At 42.5% G+C, this 24,417-nt stretch overlaps 1 protein-coding gene across 1 annotated transcript in view; it reads right to left on the bottom strand.

Moving 5' to 3' along the window:
- Positions 1 to 24,417, bottom strand: part of LOC308376801 (visual pigment-like receptor peropsin) — a 72,253-nt gene that overhangs the window by 1,308 nt on the left and 46,528 nt on the right. The window contains exons 2-5 of the mRNA XM_080853272.1: positions 18,041 to 18,133; positions 17,739 to 17,901; positions 13,460 to 13,587; positions 2,678 to 3,012 (exon numbers count right to left, since the gene is read on the bottom strand). Of these exons, the coding sequence (XP_080709398.1) occupies positions 2,678 to 3,012; positions 13,460 to 13,587; positions 17,739 to 17,901; positions 18,041 to 18,131 (717 nt within the window). The 5' untranslated portion in view covers positions 18,132 to 18,133. The remainder of the gene's footprint in view (positions 1 to 2,677; positions 3,013 to 13,459; positions 13,588 to 17,738; positions 17,902 to 18,040; positions 18,134 to 24,417) is intronic.

Genomic DNA, 24,417 nt, shown 5'->3' with positions numbered 1-24,417 from the left:
CAGATTGTGCGGTGGGACTTACTTTACATAAACCTCCAATCAACACATTCAAAACACACACAAACAAACACACACTTTCTCTGTGCGTCCAACCTCCAATCCACACATTCAAAACACACACAAACAAACACACACTTTCTCTGTGCGCCCCCTACCTTGACCATGAGTGTACTGTTATTAGATGTAACCCAACCAGACTGTGCAGTGGCACTTAAGGGGGATTTATGGTTGCCGTTTCCATCCTTGTGCATGGCGGCGCGCACCAAAAGTGACGTTATTTCCGCTGGCGCGGGCTGCACTATGCTGTCGTTTCGGCTGGTTTCGTACCTCCCAGTTTTTGTTACTTGCAGTGCTCTGGTCTACTCCTCTACAGGCATCTCTATGATCTATCAATGTGGGAGCATAGGGATTCCCAGATGGCACAGAACACATAGACGAAGATTACTACAATAATTGGAAAAGACGAGATGTTCGTTTGGTTTACTAACATTAGTGTCTTGCCTGATGAAAACCCGAGGGTCAAAAGATTGCATTTAGTAAAGTCTTTTCCTTAAGAAAATCACAGGACTAAAAAAAAAAACAGAGCATCTTTTGTTACCATAACAACTGGTTAACCTAGATAATGTTATATAATAGTTTTGCTGGCGACTAGCATTAAGCACAAGCACTAAACAGAAACCTATCCAGTTAAATCCACAAGTGAACATCGGGGATACAGCCGTCGTGTCACATAAGCTATTTCACTTAATCACATTACCTCTACTTATTGCTGCTTCTACAGATAATCCTCAAATAAATACTGGTGATATAGAACTGTTCCCTCTATTATTTACTCTAAGTTCCGCGTACCTTCCAGCGGTTTACATGGTATTTTTCTCTGTAGTGATACCTATCGTTCAGGGGAAGACTGCAGCCAGTCAAGAATGGCTCAAGTGTGAGAATAAAAAGAGTTGCCGTCACAGTTGGTGCGCACATTGACCAACCCATCAAGGATACTGGCGCCTGCTAACAATTTGGATGGTCCACCTACACAGACTTTACAAATGGTTTGTTGACATTTTAATTCAGTCTTTTTAATTATTCACTGAGCATCACCTTAGCCAGACCCAATCCCTCACCCTAACCTAAAATTGTAGTCAACAGAGTTGCAAAGTTTCTTTATAATCGAAACATCAATAGGTAGTCCATAGGGGACCATCCAGTGGCGGCTCGCCCATAGGGTGCGCTGGGGCTCCGCCCTCCCGCTGACCTGACTGCCTGTTTTTCTTTTCTTTTCTTTTTTAAATAATCTCTCATTTTGAAAAAATAACCTGTGTTAATGAGATGATATTGATGATTTTGCTTTAGAATGGGTTTAGAACTCTCTAAAACGTGAACGTTTATCATTTTTGGTGTAGTAGCCAATAGGCTGTCTTGCCGGGGCTCCTGTTCGATCAGCCCGGTTGTGCTGTATTTAAGCCAATGGCTCCCCTGATGCTAGGCAAAAAAGAATACACATCCGCCAATCATCGTCAAGGAATTTTATGGGTTACGGGCGCTGAAGGATAGAGCCCCTACCAAGATGCACCACTGCTTGTTAACAGGTATTTTCATTCCAGCAGAGAAGTGTGTAGCATGGCGACGTCGGATGTAGTTGTGGGAGCTCAGCTAGCCCCAAATTCAGTCAAATCTTTACATCTGCATCCCTTTGGAAGAAGACCTTTTGCGGAAAAGCTAATTGTTAAACAACTCGGACCAGACAAGCCAGAAGTGAAAATAACCCAACAGACGCGAGAAAAGGGGAAAACATACACCAGAACCTTTTCCCGAGATTGGTTTGATCGAAAGGCATGGCTAACTAGGCTAGCTGTGGGTATGTCAATGCCATCTTTTGTTTTCTTTGCCTGCTGTTTAAAACAAGTGCGTGTGATAGACAGTTTGTGGACACAGACAGGAATGACAGAACTGAAGCATTGGTCAGAAAGCGTTTAAAAACATGTGCGGTCAAGAGTGCAATTTGTTGTGAGTTGTGAGCTGTTACTGTTTCATACCAGTTAAAATAATCTTTCTTCTTATACTCATACAGCTGCAGTATACATGTCTTTAAAAAACGAAATTGTTGTAGTAGTTGTAGTATCAAAAAACTGTTGTTCCCTAGTATAATTTATCGTTATGTGTTTGCACTTTCTATCTGGACATGACCATAATAAACATGTAACTTGTTCATTATCATTACCTGTGAAACTGTTGATTTCTACATGGCAGATATATTAATATTGTCTTTAGACCATTGGTATTGACTGGTTTGAGTTATTTTATTGGTATAGGCAAGGGGCTGTTTTAAAACTGAGCAGCACTTCTCTGCATCAACAGCTCACGTCTTGTTTTTAATTTATTGGCCTACATGAAATAGCGAACAACAAATGAGTCGATGTGTGAAACACAAATTTATCATTGTGAATGATTTGGGATCTCCGGCTGGCCACCCTAAAATGCACCAGAATGCAGGAAATCACATCTACGAAATTCAAAATTTTGAATTTCGTAGATGTGATTTCCTGCATTCTTGTGCGCTCAAATAGCCCCACCAAAAAAATTATTCACCAGCCGCCACTGGGACCATCCAAATGAAGGGTGACCGTACTCATAACACACACAGACACACATTCGTTCTCTCTCCCTGTGCCCTCTCCCTTACCTTGACGATAAGCGTCTGGGCGTTGGTGATCTTGTTCTGGGGCGAGACGTGTTGCTGCACAGCATGACGGGCCCCGCGCACCGTCAGCAGGATGAAGAGGTAAGAGAGGAAGATGACGGAGCAGGGCACGATGTAGCAGAAGAGGAAGAGGCAGATGATGTAGCTCATCGCCGTCCTGTTGGTGTGTGGTAGATGCCAGTTGATGCAGCAGGCCGTGCCGTAGGGCTCAGGGCCATACTCCCCCCACCCGGAGGTGGGCCCCACGGCGAAGATCAGCGCATAGCACCACGAGCCCAACACCAGGAGGGAAGCGTGCCGCGGCATGAACTTGCTGCCTGGAAAGGGGGGGATGGATGGATGGAAGGAGAGAGAGAGCAGGAAGAGGAGAGCAAGGGAGGAGGGAGGGAGGAGAGAGAGAAGCACAGGGAAGAGTGAGAGGTGGAACGTGAGGTATACACTAACAAGAATGAGGGGGGTTTTCTTGTGTGTGTGTTTGTGTGTGTGTGTGTTTGTGTGTGTGTGTGTGTGTGTGTGTGTGTTCACACTGTAAGATTGAAACGACTTTGTGCTATGATCTTCATTGTTACCCAGAAAGCAGGTGACTCTGCTCCTGATTGGTCGGATCAAAACCAGATCGGCCGTTACTTATTTTGGGTTGCCGTGGAGATGAAAGCCTTTGCACGTGTCAAATCTTGTAGTGCGTGAAGGCTTTTTTTGCGCTGCTATCGAGGTATTATTACCAGAGGAGATAGGGAACGTTAACGTACACACATGTGTTCCACTTCTCTGCCCAGGGAAATCTGTTTTTTTCTTCTGCTAACTGTAGTTTCCCATTTCAGTGTTAGTATTCAGGCAAAATGCAAGTCTCTTTCTGTCAGGCTGGGAGTGAGTGAGGAAGCTCCAGGAAGATGAAAGCGCTGAGTGTGATGGCGGGTTAATTTTCCACACACATTTAGATGCGACCTCCCCCATGTGGAGTTACAGGGGTGGGTCACATGTTGCAGCAGGGATCATCACTCAAACAGAGGAGGTAAAAATAACATATTATGTAATTCACCCCCCCCCCCCTCCTTACACACACACACACACACACACACACACACACTCACATGCACACACACACACATACATTTCTCAGCCCATCTACCCACCCCCCTAACCATCTCGGTGTTCAGTCACCATGGGACTTCAAACATCTCCGTTTTATACAATATAATTATTCTCAGTCTCCAGGGAGTATGGTTCAGAGCCTAGTTTCAGACAGGGTTTATCCAATGGAAGGAGGTGAATAAAGGGTGGGGGGAAAGAAAATAGTTTATTTATTCGTCCCTGTCTCGCAATGACAAATATCAAAACCGCTTCAATACAAATGAGAATGAATAAAGACAGAATGCATTTATGTTGTGGGACGAACAATACCAGTAAATTAACACACAGCGAGTCTCTCACTGTCACCCAGCCCTCTTGTCATGTCAAAGACATAAGATAAAAGGAAGGCATTGCACAAAGTAGCTTTATGCCTCCAAACAGCCTTAATCCCTGGCTTTTATGTGTGTTTCAACCATGATGTCCCGTAAGCTCTTTGAAGGGCTTGGTTGGCATAAGGGAAGGGAATCACTGCATGGGAAAGGAGGAAGCTTCTCCGCGGAGATAATTGATTCAGGGCAAGTTCAGTGTGTGTGAAGTGGTATCAGTTGAGCGAGTATTGAGATATCCATTCAACCAGTTTCATTTCACTGGCTTCAACCACTAGTGGTAGGGGGGCACGCGCGCGCGGGGGGGGTTGGGTGAAGGGGTGGTGGTAGAGGGTGGTAGTAACTTAACACTCTAAATTGATTTGTTTTTAAAGAGATATAATTTGCATAACCCTAAGCACCGCACACCTTGGACGTAGTCCCAGTAGAAAAGTTAAATCGCCGTTCCATATCAATGCTCTTGAATGGTTACCATTGACAACCAACGTAACGGTTTTTTTTCTTCAAAAAACGCACTACTTTCTCTAACGGGAGCACTAGGCTTCAAATCAAGAATTCATCAGGTTATTATGCATATTAAATTTCCTAAAGATAAAGGAAATTCTAAATAATTATAATAATAATAATAAAAACATTTGTGGATGTTGTAAACGGGAGATAAGCAGGATAACGGCCTCCGAGCTGTGCAGTTCTAAAGTTAATGGATTTGGTGGAGCTGTGCGTCGTGGAGTTCTTTGCCCCGCAGCGTCCATTAACTTTGTAGAACTGCACAGCTCGTCGGCCGTTATCCCTTAATGACTTTACTAAGTTAAATTCCTTGTTTGTGCAAACTTACTTGGCCAGTCAGTCAATAAACCTGATTCTGATTCTGATTCTGGGGGGTAATGTGAAGAAACGACTCATGATACATGAAAAAAGTAGACTATAATTAGACTACAAAAGTTTAAATTTGAATTTAAATTTTATTTAAATTATATCCTGATAATACATGGGTGGAATTCGGAGTGTGTGTGTCTACACCACCTCTGCCATAGAGTCACTTTCACTTTCACTTTCACTTCACTTTGAATGCCTGCCAGAACAACAGGGACAGAGCTACTGGTATTCTGTGGCAATTGTTTTCCTGCTGAAATGATTTTATAGCGAGTTCCAGTGACATCACAAACAGTAGACAGTGGCCTACTCGTGAGTCAACTCAACAGGTAATTTTTTTTGTTTGGTAGTCTAGTTTGTGGAGTTATTTAAACCAGCTTTTTAGTTACTTACTTATGAGGAATAAAAAACTTTGGGGTTAAGTTAATTAGTTATAATGTAATTGGCCTTCACAGTACTGTAAAGAAAAAGAAAATGATCTGCCAATTAAAATAGCTTAGCTGTGGGTTGCTGTTTTTGCATCTTTCTGATGCTGAGCATGAAAAAAATAGTAAAAAATGAGCTGTCGAAGTTTATTTCTCATCCCACATATCAGGTAGAAAAAGATATAGCTTTATTGATACATAGGAGTTAAAATGTTACACATACATATCTCCAAATACAAAGATGCACAGGGAAGATATACATTGCTAAGTAGAGTAATAGATGGTATTCATATTTCCCTGTGAAATATTTATTTATTTATTTAAACTGGGGTTTCATTACGGGTGGTGACATTCATTTTGTAATGTCTCAGCTTAAAGTGCTAAGGGTTACTTGAGGGGCCGTAATATGGCTTTTTCCAGTGCTAAAACAGAAAGAGCAACTTGGGGACTAGCGCTACATTACCTCATCACTGTCAAGCTGCCACCAGGAGAGAATAGTACCCACTGTCCTCCACACAATAGCCTTGTGCAGTCTCTCTCTATCCCTGAGGACTTGTTCTTTGATTACCCTTTTAAATGCCCAGCTCCCTCTTTCAATTGATTATGAGTGTGTGTGTGTGTGTGTGTGTGTGTGTGTGTGTGTGTGTGTGTATTGGTGCATACATATGCCCCTGTATATATATATATATGTGTGTGTGTGTGTGTGTGTGTCAGTGACATTCTCTCCTGAATCATGGGCTTGACCCCTTGTAGTCACCCCACATGTTAATACCTCATGATTTATATCCTTAAGAAGAAGAGGGAGGCATCTCCAGCCGCCCTCTCAAAATGGGGTCAAGCCTCTGGAGGCTAAGAGACTCAATGTCTCTCTCTCAGCCCCATAATCTCTCTGTCAGCCAATCTAGTCCCATTATCCCACCGGTACATAACATGGTAGAAAACCAAGGATGCCCCCCAAGGGTAATAGAATAGTGAGTTCCAGGCATGGTTCTGTCGACAGGATTAACATGGGGGACCTGGCAGGGAGCAGGCGCCAAAGGGCAGGCATAATCCACTGCTGGATGCCGCTTTCCTGGATGAGACTGTCACCTCGCCCCTGGGATGAGGATGGGGAAAGGTAATTGTGTGTGCGGTAGAGAGAAGGGAGAGTGGGAACAGAAGGGATTTAAGGAAAAAGGTAACAAGCGTTATGGGCTTTGGCGCTGGGAAATTCTACAGAGACTCGTTTTGAAATCTTCTTTGTGTCAGGAACATCTCTTGGCTGATGGTGTCTAATCGGATTCTTCAGGCTCTGAAAATGGGTACGAATTTATAGCTGTAGACTCAGCCAAAATTTCACATTTCCAGATCCTTCTGGCAAAGCCCACCTAAATTGAAACAAATCCTCTACATGTAGTTTTTAATTTGATTTAAATTTGACACAGTAAAATATCTTAAATTCCTTGTGCTATTTGTTGGAGACTACTCAAAGTGGACAATCCTCTCACTGCCACATGCAAGTACTTATACCCAACAACCAAACCTAACCAATATACTGTAACAACTGCGCAACCATAGCTCCTGAGAAGCAGGATGCAACAACAAGGCAAAATTCGCTAGTGACTGCTGCAACACGCGCCACATATTGTACCTGTAAAGGCGGTCCTTCACAGTACAGTCTGTAGCCTACAACTCCTCAACATATCTACCCAACCATAGAACAGTATAGTACAACAACAACAACACAGCTGCAATCGTGAGCATTTCACTGGGGTTTTCCAACTGGCACCTTCCTTCATCAGTGTTTTGTTAGGTTAGGCCCACAACACCTTGAGAAGGCTCAACTGGCATCCCAGACCCACCCCCCTTCATACTCACGATGGGTACATGCCACTACCAGAGACAAAAACAGCTACACCTCATCAAGATTCCACATATCTCAATTTTAGTTTAGGGTTAATTCACAAACCCAAGTGGTCGGCAAACGCCTCAGCCACAACCACTAGCTTGCTTTTTCAGTTGCCTCAGACAACTGCTTTAAAGCTCCTTTAAGTGACTTTCCTCGAAAACCAAAATCCATCAGAGTTGTTTAACACACACATTTAACGTCAAAGCCTCTAACACCTACCTATACTGGTCTTGTGTGCGTTTACAAACCTCATCCCTTGCTCCCCCTAGCAGATCCGCATATTTCAGCGTTAACTCAATAAAGTAAACAATGCACTCACACTGAGAATACAACACCATGTCTGGTCTCATAGCAGTCACAATACACTGTGGATCTAGCAATTGTCTTCTGACATAAGCCAGCAAATCTCCAATCGTGCACTGAGCCCCACTTACCAGTAGTGTTTGAACGTGCCTGGTGTCCACACTTGCACAAAGGAAATTGTACTGTCCCTGTCATTGATAGTTAACCCTAACTCGTTTATGCGCCAACAGACTCACAACTTTCAAAACTTGATTATGTCTCCACGCGTGGCAAACCTGGTCAGGTAAGGTTTACACTCAGATAGGACATGTTTTAATGAGCAAACTCCCAAACACAACTTGCATTTTCTGTCCTCACCCACCCACTGACTAAAGTTCTGCAAAGTTGGGAGGACATCAAAACTGGCTCCAACAATGAATTTAAAGCAGGTAGTGTCCATAGCCCAAAGATCTCTTCAGCTGATCTTCCTCGTCTCGACATCATGCCAGTTCATCAAGTGCCCTGGCTTTGCTTCAGAAGCTGCTGCTGCTGGTCTAGTATCCTCTTCTTGCTTGCAAACAAAGCTAGTTAGCATTTGCCTCTTGTTCAGCAACGTAGCCTTACCCACATGCTTTCCAAGCCGAAACCCAGCTCTTCCACTCTACACCTGCCCAATGGTGCCTTGGCAAATTTAACTGCTTCTCGTTAATTCCACTTCTTCCCGTTAACCATTGGAGCAGTGTCCTTGCCTACTGGATCTTTAGACTGTGACAAAGTCATCTCCAGGTTGGTCTTAGCACATTTTAACTCCTCCTCAATTACCTCACTATCAATATAAAACCTCTCTTTCACCAGTTTTCCCTTACTCATAGAAACCCTTCTACATTTACTAGGTTCACTTTCATCCTTGCCCATTTCAGACTGCCAGATTTCAGATTTAGATGCCCTTATAAGTACCTCCATTGCTACGGGGAAAGCCAATGGTGAAATGGTTCATCCAGCCTGGATACCAAATGGATGTGATGTAGTTAACTTGTGTTAAAGCACAACTGAATATCCTCAAGATATGCCCTGACTAATGCTGAAATCTTCTCAGGGACTGTAAGAAAGTAACTGAATGCCTTCCACAACAGACTGTGAAGCACTGATCCAAAGGCATTTGTGAGATCCAAAAACACCATTCTGTCTTTGCTGCCTGAATAAGAAGATCATGCTATATTCCAAACATCCAGAAAAACATGGGATTCCTGCTTTCTGCACGGACAAAATATGTAAAACCAATTGCCTTCGGAGAGGAGACCAACCTTCTGCAACCACACTAAGGAAGATCTTTTCTTCTACATTAAAAAGACTCACAGGTCGGAATTGGCCACCTGGGTGGGCCATCATCCATCTCTCCAGTTAAAGGAACGTCTGGCGCTGACACAAGATCCACACACCTCTCATTGTCTGTATGAAGCTGTTGAAGATACTCCTCTAGATCCAATTTTTCAACTTTCAAACTTCCCGTTCTCTCTTCAGTAAATAAATACTGTTGTACAATGTGTAATAGTGACATGGTGTGTAGGGGAATGGGTTTTATATGATAGGTTAACAAGGGTAACCTTCCTTCTAATTGGATACACACCACCTTGCCTTCATGTTTTATGTAAGTGCACGTTCTGCCATAAAATGTATTCCCGTAGCACAATGATAAAGACACTCTATAGATCAAGTGGTTATGGTAGACCGATGCCGCGTGCAATTTACTTTAAGAGGCAATTTACTTTAAGAGGTATTTTAAAGGCAATGCAGTTGGGAAACATTAAATAACAACCTTGTGAAAAGAGGCAATAAATACTGTTCACAAATGAAAAAAACTAAGATTGAATTCCTTTGTCTTAACTGTTAGCTTACAGAATTTTAAGCAGGATGAAGATAACTGGGGTCAATCCTGTGCAAAGCACATGCCATTTCACTTCAAATGCATACTGTGTAATAGCAAAGATAGATAGATAGATAGATAGATAGATAGATAGATAGATAGATTTGCAGTTAATCTCAAAGAACACACCAATCCAGAATGCAGTTAAATCTATGTCCACACATAATGATCCCAGCAGTCCTGATCACACAAACCTGGCAAAAGCCCTTTCTGCCTGTTTAGCCCCACACACACATACTATGAGCCATCCTAATCTGCAGTGATAAAGATCAGCCATGGCTCAGGACGGCCGTCTGCCACTACGTTACCCTTAGTCTGAGGGGCTCCAGATGGGGGTTCTGAGCCTCACCAGCACTGAACATAAAACAGGAAAATTAGACTGAACGTGACCAGCATTTCTGTACAGAGCCCCTGCCAGGTTTAAAGGGTACGTGTTCTATGCTGTGATGTCAGATACTGATCAGACGTTGAGAGATATTTCTTATGAACAGAAAGAAGTTGATGTGCTCTGAGTGCTCATATGATCGAGATTGTTTGTAATCGGCGTCTGTGTGTGTGAGTATGTGTATTAGTGTTGTTGTGTCTGTGTGTATGTGCCCAAGTGTTAGTAATCAGGGTTCTTTGTGGCCAGCTCATGTAAACACATCATTATTTGTGTTCATTTGCATATCAAACATGATAACTTGAAAGAAACCTCTCCCTCTCTATCACACACTCTATCTCTATCACACACACACACATTCTGTCTCTCTCTCTCTCTATCTCTGTCTCTGTGGCATTCAACTGTGTTATTCATTTTAATCCCTCTTTCAAAACAAAAAACACAAATAACAACTACACCAACTCCCCTCGTACTAAATCACCTATGCCAATTAGTGCTCTTGATTACCACAGACAGACAACAACAGCATCACAAGACGACTATGGTTCAACATGTTTCATGACGATAATTACTTTATTTACAGACACTTGACTGCTTAAAAAAGGAAAACAAGCAAACTTATGAAAAAAGCACGACCTTGAATGTCACCATGAGTGAAGCTAATTACAAAACGTTGACTGCCTTCTTTTTTTATTATTATTCAGTTTCATTTATATAAACTAAAAAAAAGGGAAATCAAGGTGCCTCAGCCTCATTGATATGTCTATATTTCCACTCCCAGTAGCATAGAATAGCAGACTTCTGTGCAGTGGGAGTAAGAGAAGGCAGTGTTCGCACTGTGTGGCTGACTACGTCTGTGTTGCACTTATACTGGTCAACACTGTTTCAATATTCAGCGGGTTAGTTAATCACTGAAAAAGGTCTTATCATATACCTGTTAACGAAATGCAGCGCAAATGTAACAATACTAGTGCACTGCCCGTAGGAATTATGCATTCTGTAGTGTTAGCAGAGTTAGTAGTGATCTACTCTAGGCTAACCAGCAACGTTGAATAGAAAGCTAACTCTTATACAAATACAACAAACTACAATAAACTACAATATACTACTTAACATGGTAATGAGAGTTGGTTACATGCCAGGCCCATACGCATCAGCCGGGGTAACATCTATGACGACGACTTTTCTATGACTATGACATCATTCATGTTGCGCGGGTCCGCCCCTCTTTCTCTGAATTACTACACTACCCATAGTGCCTCACTACCCATAGTGCCTACGGCAAACGATAAAATACAAATATGTCGCAAACTATGAATTCAGAAATCTTCTAAATCAAGGATGCACAGGTTCATGACACGCGTAAGCTACATGCGAAATCTCATAACTAACGTAACTAACGTCAGGGAGATACGGCCTAGACAGACTGACTGACAGACAGACAGACAGACACACAGAGATTTCTGGATTTATAGATAGACTTTTGCAGTGCCCGTAGGAATTATGCATTCTGTAGTGTTAGCAGATGTAGGTGTAGCTGTTGGGTAGTGTAATAGCAAGACATATTTACATCGGGACACTAATACATCGGAAAACCTCTCTCATTGCGTCAGTAGCTGCATGAACGCATGGTCACTGCTCTAGGCTAACCGGCAACGTTGAATAGAAAGCTAACTCTTATACAAAAACATCAAACTACAATATACTACTTAACATGGTAATGAGAGTTGGTTACATGCCAGGCCCATACACATCAGCTGGGGTGACATCTATGACGACGACTGTTCTATGACTATGACATCATTCACGTCGCGCAGGTCCGCCCCTCTTTCTCTGAATTACTACACTACCCATAGTGCCTCACTACCCATAGTGCCTACGGCAAACGATAAAATATAAATATGCCGCGAACTATGAATTCCGAAATCTTCAAAATCAAGGATGCACAGGTTCATGACATGCGTAAGCTACATGCGAAATCTCATAACTAACGTAACTAACGCCAGGGAGATACGCCCTAGACAGACTGACTGACAGACAGACAGACAGACACACAGAGATTTCTGGATTTATAGATAGATGTTTGCAGGTGTTGTCTTTTTCTGGGTGTGTGGGGGTAGGGGGCATTCGGGGTGGCTCTCAGATTTTCACAGATCGCAATCAATGTCCTCGCGGATTTCAAGCATGTTAACTTCACAGGTGTGTGAGAGAGAGATCAATCTTCAGCTGGTTTCCCATTGAGGTGTGTGTGTGTGTGTGTGTGTGTGCTTGTGAGTGTGGATGTGTATGAGTGTGTATGCATGTGTGCACGTGTGTGTGTGTGTGTGTGTGTGTGTGTGTGTGTGTGTGTGTGTGTGTGAGTGTGTGTTTGTGCATACCAGTGTGTCTGAGTGCGCGTGTGTGTGAGTGTGTTGTTGGTGATTTTGCGATGGCAGCTGTGGCGGCGCTGTGGAGCCTGCAGGGCGTTACGCAACCACTGGCAGCTCAGAGTGGCACGGTGACTAATCCCTCTCATTAGTGGCTTCACTTCTGCAGTCGCATCTTAGCAATTATTTAAATCCGCTCTGCTCGCTGCTGTACACCTCTCTCTCTCACACACACACACACATACACACACACACACACTCACACACAACGCCTTTATTATCGTCCCTCCCAGCACTCTTCAGAGAAAAGACTCAGGACGGAGATGAAGAAGGAGCTGTAGGTGCTGCACCTCCATCTTCTGTCTCCATTTTCTCCGTTCTTCTTTATCATCTTCTTCTTCTTCTCCTCCTTCCTCGGTACCTTTCTGGTTGTCTTCTTTTTTTTCTCCTTTCTTTTTTTTCATGTTTTCCTCTGAGCATGATCGCTCTCTCCTTCACTTCTCCTGCTTGCGTGTGTGTGTGTGTGTGTGTTTTTTTCCCCCCACACACTCACCCCAGGGGAGCTGGCTGGGGTCTACAGAGATTGATTGAGTTTGTCTGATCTCCCAGTTTTAAAACTAGAACAAAGCTTTTTCATGGGTATTCCCTGATCCCGCGTCAATACTGGGAATTCATTCATTCGGATGAATACCTTTTTTATTTCCCAATACATGTTTCCCCTTTTCAACTTGCTTTGTATATTTTTAATCTCTTGGGTTGTGTTAAACTCCCTAATGCTCCATTTTGGGAATGCTCACATTGAAGACTTTAGAATGGTGAATGTTATTGCGTGTGTTTATGCCTCATCCATGCAAACACAAACACAAACTAAAACGGAACTAAAAGAGTGCTTTTATGTCCATAGAAACTGAACTGGAAATTCCAGCTCACTAATCCATGTTCGCAAAGTGGCCAAACTGTCATTTGTACCAACGGCAGCAGAGATGTTTTTATTCTTACTGTATGTGTGCAAACATGTAGTTCATGTTTTCAACTATTTGTTGTCAACAAACACAAACATGAATCTTTGGTATGTCATAATAATAATAATAATAATAATAATAATAATAGTAGTATGAAGTTTGTCCACAGACTGAGAAGCTGATGTGTAATGTGTTTGGGTCATACCGTAGTTGGGGCAGCAGATTTTGAGCCAGCACACGGATGAGAGGACAGTCAGGTTGGTCAGACTGCACAGGCCAAAGAAGACACCACAGAAGGCATAGACCATACACATGGGCTCAGTAAACAGCCACCTACAATAGGGGAAATTAGAGAGAGGGGGAGAGAGAGAGAGAGAGAGAGAGAGGGAGAGGCAGAAGAGGAATGAATGAAAGAGGAAAGACAAGGAGGAATACAGTCACATAATGTTCGTACATATTTGTGATCCTTGCAGCTGGTAGACTGCCGTGGCATTCTCTATTTCTCTAACCTGTGTGGCTAATGCCTCCATAACAGATATGACAGATTACCTAGTAAGAAGGACTTTCATCCTGAGGGTGGCCTTAAGCATATAGCAGTATAAAGTTCCTTTTTGATGGCAATTCATCTATAAATCCATCTATCTATCTTTCTTTCTATCTTTCTTTCTATATATATATCTATCTATCTAAAAAATAGTGGTACAAAGCAGGAGGGATGGGATGGTGATAGTAAAGAGATACACTAGAGAGAGTTACCTGTGGTTAAAAGCGTATAGCAGTATAAAGTACCTTTTTGATGGCAATTCATCTATCTATCTATCTATCTATCTATCTATCTATCTATCTATCTATCTACCTAACTATCTATCTATCTTTCTTTCTATATCTATCTATCTCTCTTTCTACATATCTATCTATCTGTCTGTCTGTCTGTCTGTCTGTCTGTCTGTCTGTCACCCATGTCTACTGTATAGAGATTCCTTTGAGGAAAGCCTTAAGGATAACACCAGTGATATCACTGTATGGGTGTCAACATCCAGACTGATTGGAATAGAAAGGCATCCAGTGATAAATGTGTGGCTAGGGTAAACAAATATTAGTCTTCATAACTGTGCAAATAGTACGTTCTTTATTGACTTTGCTTTTCATTATTATATCATTAGAGCATCGCTAGCCTCCTTGTGATGATTCTGTAATTCAATATCGATAAACAGCACTCTAGAGCAGGGGTACTCAATTGGAAACCCAAAAGGTCCACTTGCCAAATTTCCATTCAGTCCAGGGTCCGGAACAGTGACGGTCAAAATCCAAAAACATAACTCCAACAGAAACGTTCGACCTATGCACAAAAGGTGATGTGGTCTGGCCTTATTTGTGTGAAAGGTGACACTTTTTGTGGTTTACCCTTGGGCATAAAAGGTGTGAAGGCCAGGCGGAGGCACTGATGTAAGTGTTCATTAGTGAGTGTACTCCTGTATTTGTTTTTCACCATATTCATGGTTGAAAAGGCAGACTCACAACAATATGTTGAGGTATGCACGCTGTTGTTGTGTGGCTGATCTATATTATTAAACTGCATGTTGCTTGGTATGATTGCAGATGGTTTATTTTTCTGCCCCTTACCTCAGAGTTCTGCAGGTATTTCTGTTTGAAGTGTGCATGCTTTGTTTCATAGTGACGTTTCACGTTACCACTTTTGACAAGGGTAACCGTCTCGTTGCAGATTAAACACATCGGTTTTGTGCTCCACACAAGCAGCACAAATGCTTACTTGTCGGTCCACTCTGTCTTAAATTCGCGATTTTTGGAAGCAAGTTTTCGTTTTTTGTTGGGTTTAAAGCACGCGATGATTTTCTCACATACCAAGCAACATGCAGTGCAATTTAGATGGACGGGGTGAAGTAAACAGACGGTGCAGTGACGTCAGCTTTAATCCATCCTGCTACATGGGGAAAAGTAACCGTTCACAAATCTATCTGCCCGCTTTGTTGCCATTGACAGACAAAACCTGCGTGACCCACAGAGAGCTCGCGGACAACATTGAGTGAGTGAGTTGTCATAGTGATGTTGTTATTACAGCTCATGATTGGACCTCTGGATTGGACACGGAAGATAAAAACCATATCGAGTAGGACAAAATTATACAGCGCGAAATCACGCATCAATATAAACTCGCTTGGATCATGATTCGATAAGAATGTTGATTTTGGCTTCGGTCCAAGTTTGATTGCGTCTGGGTCCGGATCCGGACCGTGGTCCGCCTATTGAGTACCCCTGCTCTAGAGGATGGTTATTGGGGAAAGTATTAAAGCACTGATTAACATTTAGCCTCCCGGCGTTGATTATTGTCTGTCGGAGAATACAAAAGGAATTGAGGGGATCCATTTAAATTTCCTCCTCATTTAACTCTTTTGTTAAAGCTTTTTATTTAGCGCTAAGAAAAGAGAGTTGCGTAACAGTGTTTGTTCCCTAGGGGACAACCCATGACCTTGGTGTAATTAACACCTTACTCTACCAGTTAAGTTAGACGAACACAGTATACCATAGGAACACACACACACACACACACACACACACACACACACAAACACACACACACACACACACACACACTTCCCTATAATCTGAATGTGTTTGAGAAGCTAATATTTAACCTTCACCCACACAAATGGACATTTTTGCTCTGTATTCCATTCCCAAACACACCGATTCTTTTCAGTTACTCTCTCGCTTTGGTGTACTGGTGGTGCAGATAGATCCATTCTCACACCCTCTCTAGACAAGTAAGCAAATAGATATCTTACGCCAGACTGACACCATCGACTGCCCTCAGAGTGTCATCTACAATAACAAGTGCTCAGTGACCTCTCGGCTCGCACAGCACGCTTCACTGAGCTTACTCATGATCTACCGTCACTTTTGCCTCCAGCTGACCTAACCATTGAGCTCCCTGGGCATCCATTCTGACTGGATGAACATGTTTTTAGTGTGTTCTGCTTTTTGTGTGTCACATCGTTTGTGGTGTCTTTGCACGACAATACTATTGAAGTTTCTGCTTATTTTCCACTATTTTTCACAAGTCAATACTTGAGTAATTCTATGAATAATTTCATATTAGTTCTCATCCATCAATTCTCATAATAGCATATTACTTCTCATCAATTCTCATCAATAACTAGGCAAATCCCCAATTTTAAGACGTAGCCATCCAGCAAGGATGGATGAACCTAGCTGTGAACTCATTATGCAATCCTATTCAATTGACACAGCAATCAATAGGCAAGGAGCTCAGATCATGGAACACATTACAGTTTTGAAGAGCGAAAATAATCCCTGTGTAGATATAGTAATTATCCACTAACAGTCACTTGCTGCGATATGCAATGATCAGTACTGACATTCTCCTGGGCTAAGCCAAATCTAACATCTGGAAAAACAGAAACTATAGGGGATAAGATGGTGAAAGTAAAGATATAAACTAGAGAGAGTTACCTGTGGTAAAAAGCAGAGGGGATAAGATGGTGAAAGTAAAGATATAAACTAGAGAGAGTTACCTGTGGTAAAAAGCAGAGGGGATAAGATGGTGAAAGTAAAGATATAAACTAGAGAGAGTTACCTGTGGTAAAAAGCAGAGGGGATAAGATGGTGAAAGTAAAGATATAAACTAGAGAGAGTTACCTGTGGTAAAAAGCAGAGGGGATAAGATGGTGAAAGTAAAGATATAAACTAGAGAGTTACCTGTGCTAAAAAGCAGAGGGGATAAGATGGTGAAAGTAAAGATATAAACTAGAGAGAGTTACCTGTGGTAAAAAGCAGAGGGGATAAGATGGTGAAAGTAAAGCTATAAACTAGAGAGAGTTACCTGTGGTAAAAAGCAGAGGGGATAAGATGGTGAAAGTAAAGATATAAACTAGAGAGAGTTACCTGTGGTAAAAAGCAGAGGGGATAAGATGGTGAAAGTAAAGATATAAACTAGAGAGAGTTACCTGTGGTAAAAAGCAGAGGGGATAAGATGGTGAAAGTAAAGATATAAACTAGAGAGAGTTACCTGTGGTAAAAAGCAGAGGGGATAAAATGGTGAAAGTAAAGATATAAACTAGAGAGAGTTACCTGTGGTAAAAAGCAGAGGGGATATGATGGTGAAAGTAAAGATATAAACTAGAGAGAGTTACATGTGGTAAAAAGCAGAGGGGATAAGATGGTGAAAGTAAAGATATAAACTAGAGAGAGTTACCTGTGGTAAAAAGCAGAGGGGATAAGATGGTGAAAGTAAAGATATAAACTAGAGAGAGTTACCTGTGCTAAAAACCAGAGGGGATTGAATTGCAAAGGTAAAGAGATCAAATAGAGATAGAGTTACCTGTGGTACAAAGCAGGAGAGATGGGATGGTGAAAGTGAAGAGATCAAATAGAGAGAGTTACCTGTAGTACAAAGCAGGACGGATGGGATGGTATAAGTAAAGAGATAAAATAGAGAGACTTACCTGTGGTACAAAGCAGAAGGGATGGCGAAGGGAAACAGAGAGCAGGTCATGCCCAGGTCACTGATGGACAGACTGATGACAAAGAACTCGGCCGGCTTCAGAGTGGACTTCTTCCGGTAGGCCACAAACAGCAGGATGCTGTTCCCCATCAGAGACATGACACCTAGGGTGAGAAGGAGGAGAGAGGGGGAGGAGGAGAAGGAGGAGAGGGGAGACATGTTTTTAAAGAGGGACTTTCTCTCCCCACTACAAACTGACTCTTTGAGTGAAAATGACATGTGGACAGAATGTGCGCTACATACCAAAGAGGGAGTAGATGGAGGCCAGAATGTAGTCACTCTCCTTGGATATTTTGGACACAAACAAATATTGAACATCAGAGGCATTTCCCATGTCTAAGGACACAGAGAGTCAGAGAGAGAGAGAGAGAGAGAGAAAGGAAAGAAAGGTTTAATCACAATATATGTACATTCTGCTAATGAACAGACTAGTAAAGCTTGGCAAAGCTGTCATCACTTTCGCTATCATCTCTGATCCTTTTTATTTATATAGCGCCAAAACAATAACATTGTCTCCAGGCGCTTTACAGAGCCCAGGGCCTGAACTCCCTTAAAGCAAGCACAAAGGCGACAGGTGGGAGGAAAAACTCCCTGTTAATCAGGAAAAAACCTTAACACTTCAGACCCTAAGGCCTGTGTTTGACTCCGTTAGGTAGTCTGCCATGCCTTGATATTTTTGTATGAAATAAGATAAACAGTTAGCATTAGGTAATGTTGCCACTTTATCAGTATCAGTATTAGTATAATATGATACAGAAGGAGAGGGAGAGGCTTCCCGGCAAGGTGTATGGAAATGTTGTTTATGTTTAGTTATGGTTGTCTGACACGGTTAGGATTGCAAGGGTGGCAGGATACACAACAGTGCCCAACTGGCTGGGGACAGCCGCAAAATGCACCGTATGCTGTATCCGAGTATATAAAGGTATGATATGAATGATATACAGTATGTCCCATGGTAATACAGTGAATACAAAATCCTGACAAGTGACTTGTGCATTGTATTACCTGAGTCAGTCCCACTGTGCCCATGCCTCTATGCTGAGAGAGACACTGGAAGCTAACCCTACTCCCCATTACTATGGAATCAAACCATGGAGAAGAAGTCCTGGCAGAGGCTACTGCTCTAATTGACGGGGCCTACAACAGCTCACTGTGTCAAGAGATCACACCGCACGCTTGGTCAGTTCATTTTACAATGGTTATTCTCTGACACTTTCAGGAGGAAATTCCAATTATTATGTTATTTCACATCAAAGCAGCAACCAAGAAAAACAGAGGTGGCTTACATGAAGACAGGATTTATTAACTGTGGGGAAATACAACAAGAGAACTGATCGAGAAAGTAAACCCCATTCCAATAATTCCTTTAGGATTGAATTGACATATTTTTCCATGACATCTGAGGGGTCTGCCTCTCATTTCACACACTAACTTTATTAAATGCTGAGCGAATAAAATAGCACAAACAGTCTCCACGGTTTTACTTGGAACTGCCACGTGCACGGACTGAAGCGCTGCCATCTTTTTCAGCTGAAAGCCTGCATACACTCTGTCACCATCCCCTTCCCGAGTGCAGGGAGATGTTTTTATCTGCACCTATGTAATCTTCTCTGTGGATGGAAAAATGGTGGAAGGATTGCACAGTCCAAGAAACAAGAGCCGATGGACCATGCCACCAGAATTTTGTTGCCCTTTTGAAAAATATAATTGAGGTCCTCTTTCAAAACGTCAACACCTGAACATACCTATACACACACACACACACACACACACACACACACACACACACACACACACACATACACACAGAAGAATGTGAAATGTGTCATGGTGGGCGATTACGCGGTGAGTTTGTACCTCCATAATAAGCCCCTTAAAGCTGCAATGTGAAGCTCACAAAAAAATAAATAATAATAATTGGCTCCAACCACAACAAACAGTCATTGCATTCATAAAATATGTGTAAAATGTCATACATATTTTATGATTTCTAACATTCTTAATATACACATTTATACACACATAAATAATATATGAAGCATGTTACGTTGCTACAGGTGATTACACGCCTATTGTTTCTGATGTTTTTTTTAAATTATTATTATTTTAAGTTATTCCCATTTCTGCACACCAGTAAAATGTAGATCAATGCCTTCAAAAATGACTGGATACATCCAGAAAGGAGTCCCCAGGGTTACTGAGAAACATGTCTTTCCCTTCTATCCCATGCCCTTTCATGATGTGTATAGGGTCTGAAGAAATGTCTATTTACTGACAAAAATACATATTTCACCTTTAACAGTCGCCATGGGAACGAGTTCACTGATTAGTTAATGAGGTGGGAAATGGGCATCAAGGGGGTGCTGTGGAGGATGGGCTTTGATCTGTGATTGATTGATATTACTATGGAGGACACAGGCAAAGGCATTTTGTTTACACTGATGCACTCATCATAGTATAGCCCACAGACTCTCTGTCACACACGCACACGCGCAGGCACAGGCACACGCAAATGCACAGGCACACGCACACACACACGCACACAGGCCCAGGACTGGCATCGGCCCAGTGGATTGGTACCGGCACGAGTGCTATATCCATTTCAGAATCTGTTTAGGCGAACTGCAAAACAGCTTCTCAATTTTCCACGTCAATATTTTGCGGATTTGACTTAACAAAGACTCTCTTCTTAAAACTTAAACTTAAATATTTTAGAATATAAAATTAAATTAAGAACTGGAAAAGTGTGACACTGTGCTTTGCGTGCGTGCGTGCGTGCGTGCGTGCGTGCGTGCGTGCGTGCGTGCGTGCCTGCGTGCGGGCGTGCGTGCATGTGTGTGTGTGTGTGAGTGGTTTGTGCAGTCTGTGATCTCCTTAGAGAGCCAATACAATGCCTTTTCTCTCCTTGATGTTATTTTGTCTTAGCTAAGACTCAAAGGGATGTTCAGAAAGAAACTGAGCTGACTCTTTCTTTACCATAACTGTATAAGTGTTTTTGTGTGTGTGCGTCCGTGTGTCCGTGTGTGCGTCCATGCGTGTGTGTGTGCGTGCGTGTGTGTGTGCATGTGTGCGCGTGTGTGTGTGCGTGCATACACTTGTGTGCATACACTTGTGATTGTAAGTCACCTACTCCATGCAGTATCATGTGCCTTTCTGCAGCTCCTACATAAAGACCCATCTATCCACATGCCCAGCCCGCTCATCACCAGGTCACACAGCTCATCCCTCTAGCAGTGCAGTGTGGTCATGTGTGTTTTAAACATTAAAGTTATGGATGCTATGAGCAGAGCAGTGTGGTCGTGTGTGTTTTAAACATTAAAGTTATGGATGCTATGAGCAGAGCAGTGTGGTCATGTGTGTTTTAAACATTAAAGTTATGGATGCTATGAGCAGAGCAGTGTGGTCATGTGTGTTTTAAACATTAAAGTTATGGATGCTATGAGCAGAGCAGTGTGGTCATGTGTGTTTTAAACATTAAAGTTATGGATGCTATGAGCAGAGCAGTGTGGTCATGTGTGTTTTAAACATTAAAGTTATGGATGCTATGAGCAGAGCAGTGTGGTCATGTGTGTTTTAAACATTAAAGTTATGGATGCTATGAGCAGAGCAGTGTGGTCATGTGTGTTTTAAACATTAAAGTTTTGGATGCTATGAGCAGAGCAGTGTGGTCATGTGTGTTTTAAACATTAAAGTTATGGATGCTATGAGCAGAGCAGTGTGGTCATGTGTGTTTTAAACATTAAAGTTATGGATGCTATGAGCAGAGCAGTGTGGTCGTGTGTGTTTTAAACATTAAAGTTATGGATGCTATGAGCAGAGCAGTGTGGTCATGTGTGTTTTAAACATTAAAGTTATGGATGCTATGAGCAGAGCAGTGTGGTCATGTGTGTTTTAAACATTAAAGTTATGGATGCTATGAGCATCAGTGCAGTGTGGTCGTGTGTGTTTTAAACATTAAAGTTATGGATGCTATGAGCAGAGCAGTGTGGTCGTGTGTGTTTTAAACATTAAAGTTATGGATGCTATGAGCAGAGCAGTGTGGTCGTGTGTGTTTTAAACATTAAAGTTATGGATGTGATGTGGCGAGAATAGGATCTCACTACACATTTTCTTTCAATCAGAAGACCGGAGACTGGATGCAGAAATCTGGAGGTTTATTATTGTAATCAATAAGCTACAATAAGGAGATGGTCCATGGATTAGCTCAATCTCATTGTATGAATGGTCTGCAAGCCATTTTAAGGCCTGTACAGTGTGGGGTGTGTTCTAGCTGGTTGTCAGAAATAACTATTCCCTCTTCTCTAACTCCTCTGAAACCTCCTAGGTGTGTGTGTGTGTGTGTCGTGACAGGCACCCCCCGGGACCCCCTCCTTTCTTGGAATGTGCCTGTGTAGTAACTTTATTGCTCCCTCTAACATCAGTGAATCCTTTCTAAGGCTAAGTTACTATTTCCCCCTAGTCTGTCTTTCCTGAATTTCATACAGATGAGTTAATCCATGTTCATCTAAACATAAAATAGATCCTACAGATGCTATGAGCAATGCAGTGTGGTCATGTCTGTTTTATAATGAGAAACACTAAAGTTATGGATGCTATGTGGTTTCATTTGAAGCTTGTTTAAAGAGGGAGGTGGTGTTTGATGCATGTTAGAGGAACAAATGGGAACACATGAGGATATGCATGTTATTGGTGTGATGTGATGAATAAATGAAGGCTTCCCCCTCTGGGTGCGTGTGTGTGTGTGTGTGTGTGTGTGTGGGTGTGTGTGTGTGTGTGTGTGTGTGTGTGTGTGTGTGTGTGTGTGTGTATGTGTGTGTGTGTGTGTGTGTGTGTATGTGTGTGTGTGTGTGTGTGTGTGTGTGTGTGTGTGTGGGTGTGGGTGTGGGTGCGGGTGCGTGTGCGTGTGTGTGTGTGTGTGTGTGTGTGTGTGTGTGTGTGTCTGACTGAGACTGACTGAGGATTATGACAAATTGCTGGGTTGATGTATGTGAGTGTGTCTGTGTCTGTGTCTGTGTGTGTGAGAGTGTGCGTGTGTGTGTGTATGTGTGTATGTGTGTATGTGTGTGTGTGTCTGTGTCTGTGTGTGTGAGAGTGTGCGTGTGTGTGTGCATGTGTGTATGTGTGTGTGTGTCACATCAGTCATTGCCTGAGGCTCTGTTCTTTCCAGAGGTCCACAGAGCCAGTCAGAGTTCAGTCCCAATGAGCAAACAGGACATTTAACAAACTATTGATGGCATTTTTCTAGCCGTCTGATTTCCTGACTGCTGCATGTCAAATGGCGGTTGGTTCTGCTGCAGTTAAGTGACAGGACAGATAAGGAAGTCCACCAAAACTGAGCTGACAGCATCCACAGTCAATGCACTTATAATCAGACGCATTCAGCATGGCAGACGGAGAGAGAGATAGAGAGACAGAGACAGAGAGACAAATCAAGGGGGAAGAAAAAGGTATAGAAGAGATGAGAGAGAGAGAGAGAGAGAAAGAGAGAGAGAGAGATAGGGCTGAGGAGAGAAGGAGCTGAAGAGAGAAAGTAACAGATAGAAGGAAAGGAGGAATGAGAGTAAAGCAGCTGAAGAAAGAGAGGAAGACAGAATGAGAGAGACACGGGGAGCTTAACACCGACCAGATGGAGGGAATGAAAGGGGGGGGGGGACAGAATTCAGAATCATCCCAACACAAACGGCCAAATGACTGTTTATTGTAGTTTTTCATTTGTGTTGATGTTTGTTTTTCTTGTCAATTGAACACAGCTGTGCACCCTTGTTGGAACACACTTTAACCACGGGTTGAAATCTGCCAGTCACTTCTCTGTGGTCCAAGTAAACCATAAACTGGTATGCCACTGGCAGGTCATAGTCTCATTGTTCATTGTCTTTGTCAAAACGTAGCAGCACTCAATTGATGTCGTTCAGAACAGCCACCTTCCAGTCTTCAACTGCCTATGACATTCATGGGCCACAGTCATATATAGTGTAGTCTAATAATAACTTTTTGAAGAAAGGACAGATAACAAAAGAGAGGGAGAGAGACAGAGGAAGAGGAAAATGAACGAGAAGAGAGATGTGGCACAAGGCATAATATTGTAATGTAAAGTATTTATTATATTAATAATACAAAAGATGAATCAAGCTGTAAGTTCTCAAAATAGCTAAGAAGAGCAGGCTCTCTTTAAAATGCAAAATAAAAAATAATCAATCTCGGCCAGAAACTCCCTAAAGGGTCTGAGGGGGAATAATGCAATAGCTTGCGAACAACGCCCCCATCCCCCCCCCCCCCCCCCCCCCCCACACACACACACACACACACACACACACACACACACACACACACGCACACACACATACACCCACACACAGACACTGCAAGCGTGCGCACACGCAGGCAGACACACAGCATTTATACCCACAACCACACTCTCACACAAATGCAGCAACTGCAAACTGATCAATGTCATTCTAAAGGTCACTTGAAGTCTGTGCTGTTTCTACCCGGCTGGAGAGCACGGCTAAAGATAATCAGAGCTCACTAGAGCGGCAGGTCTCAGGGGAGCCAAACCCATCCGGAAGTTGCTCGCTACAACTCAATTTAACCACCCCAGAATGACTCAGGCTTCAGTTCTA

The sequence above is a fragment of the Sprattus sprattus genome (assembly GCF_963457725.1).
Source record: "Sprattus sprattus genome assembly, chromosome: 16".
Lineage (NCBI taxonomy): Eukaryota > Metazoa > Chordata > Actinopteri > Clupeiformes > Clupeidae > Sprattus > Sprattus sprattus.
The sequence above is the reverse complement of the archived record's forward strand: the minus strand, read 5'-3'. Positions and strand labels throughout refer to the sequence as shown.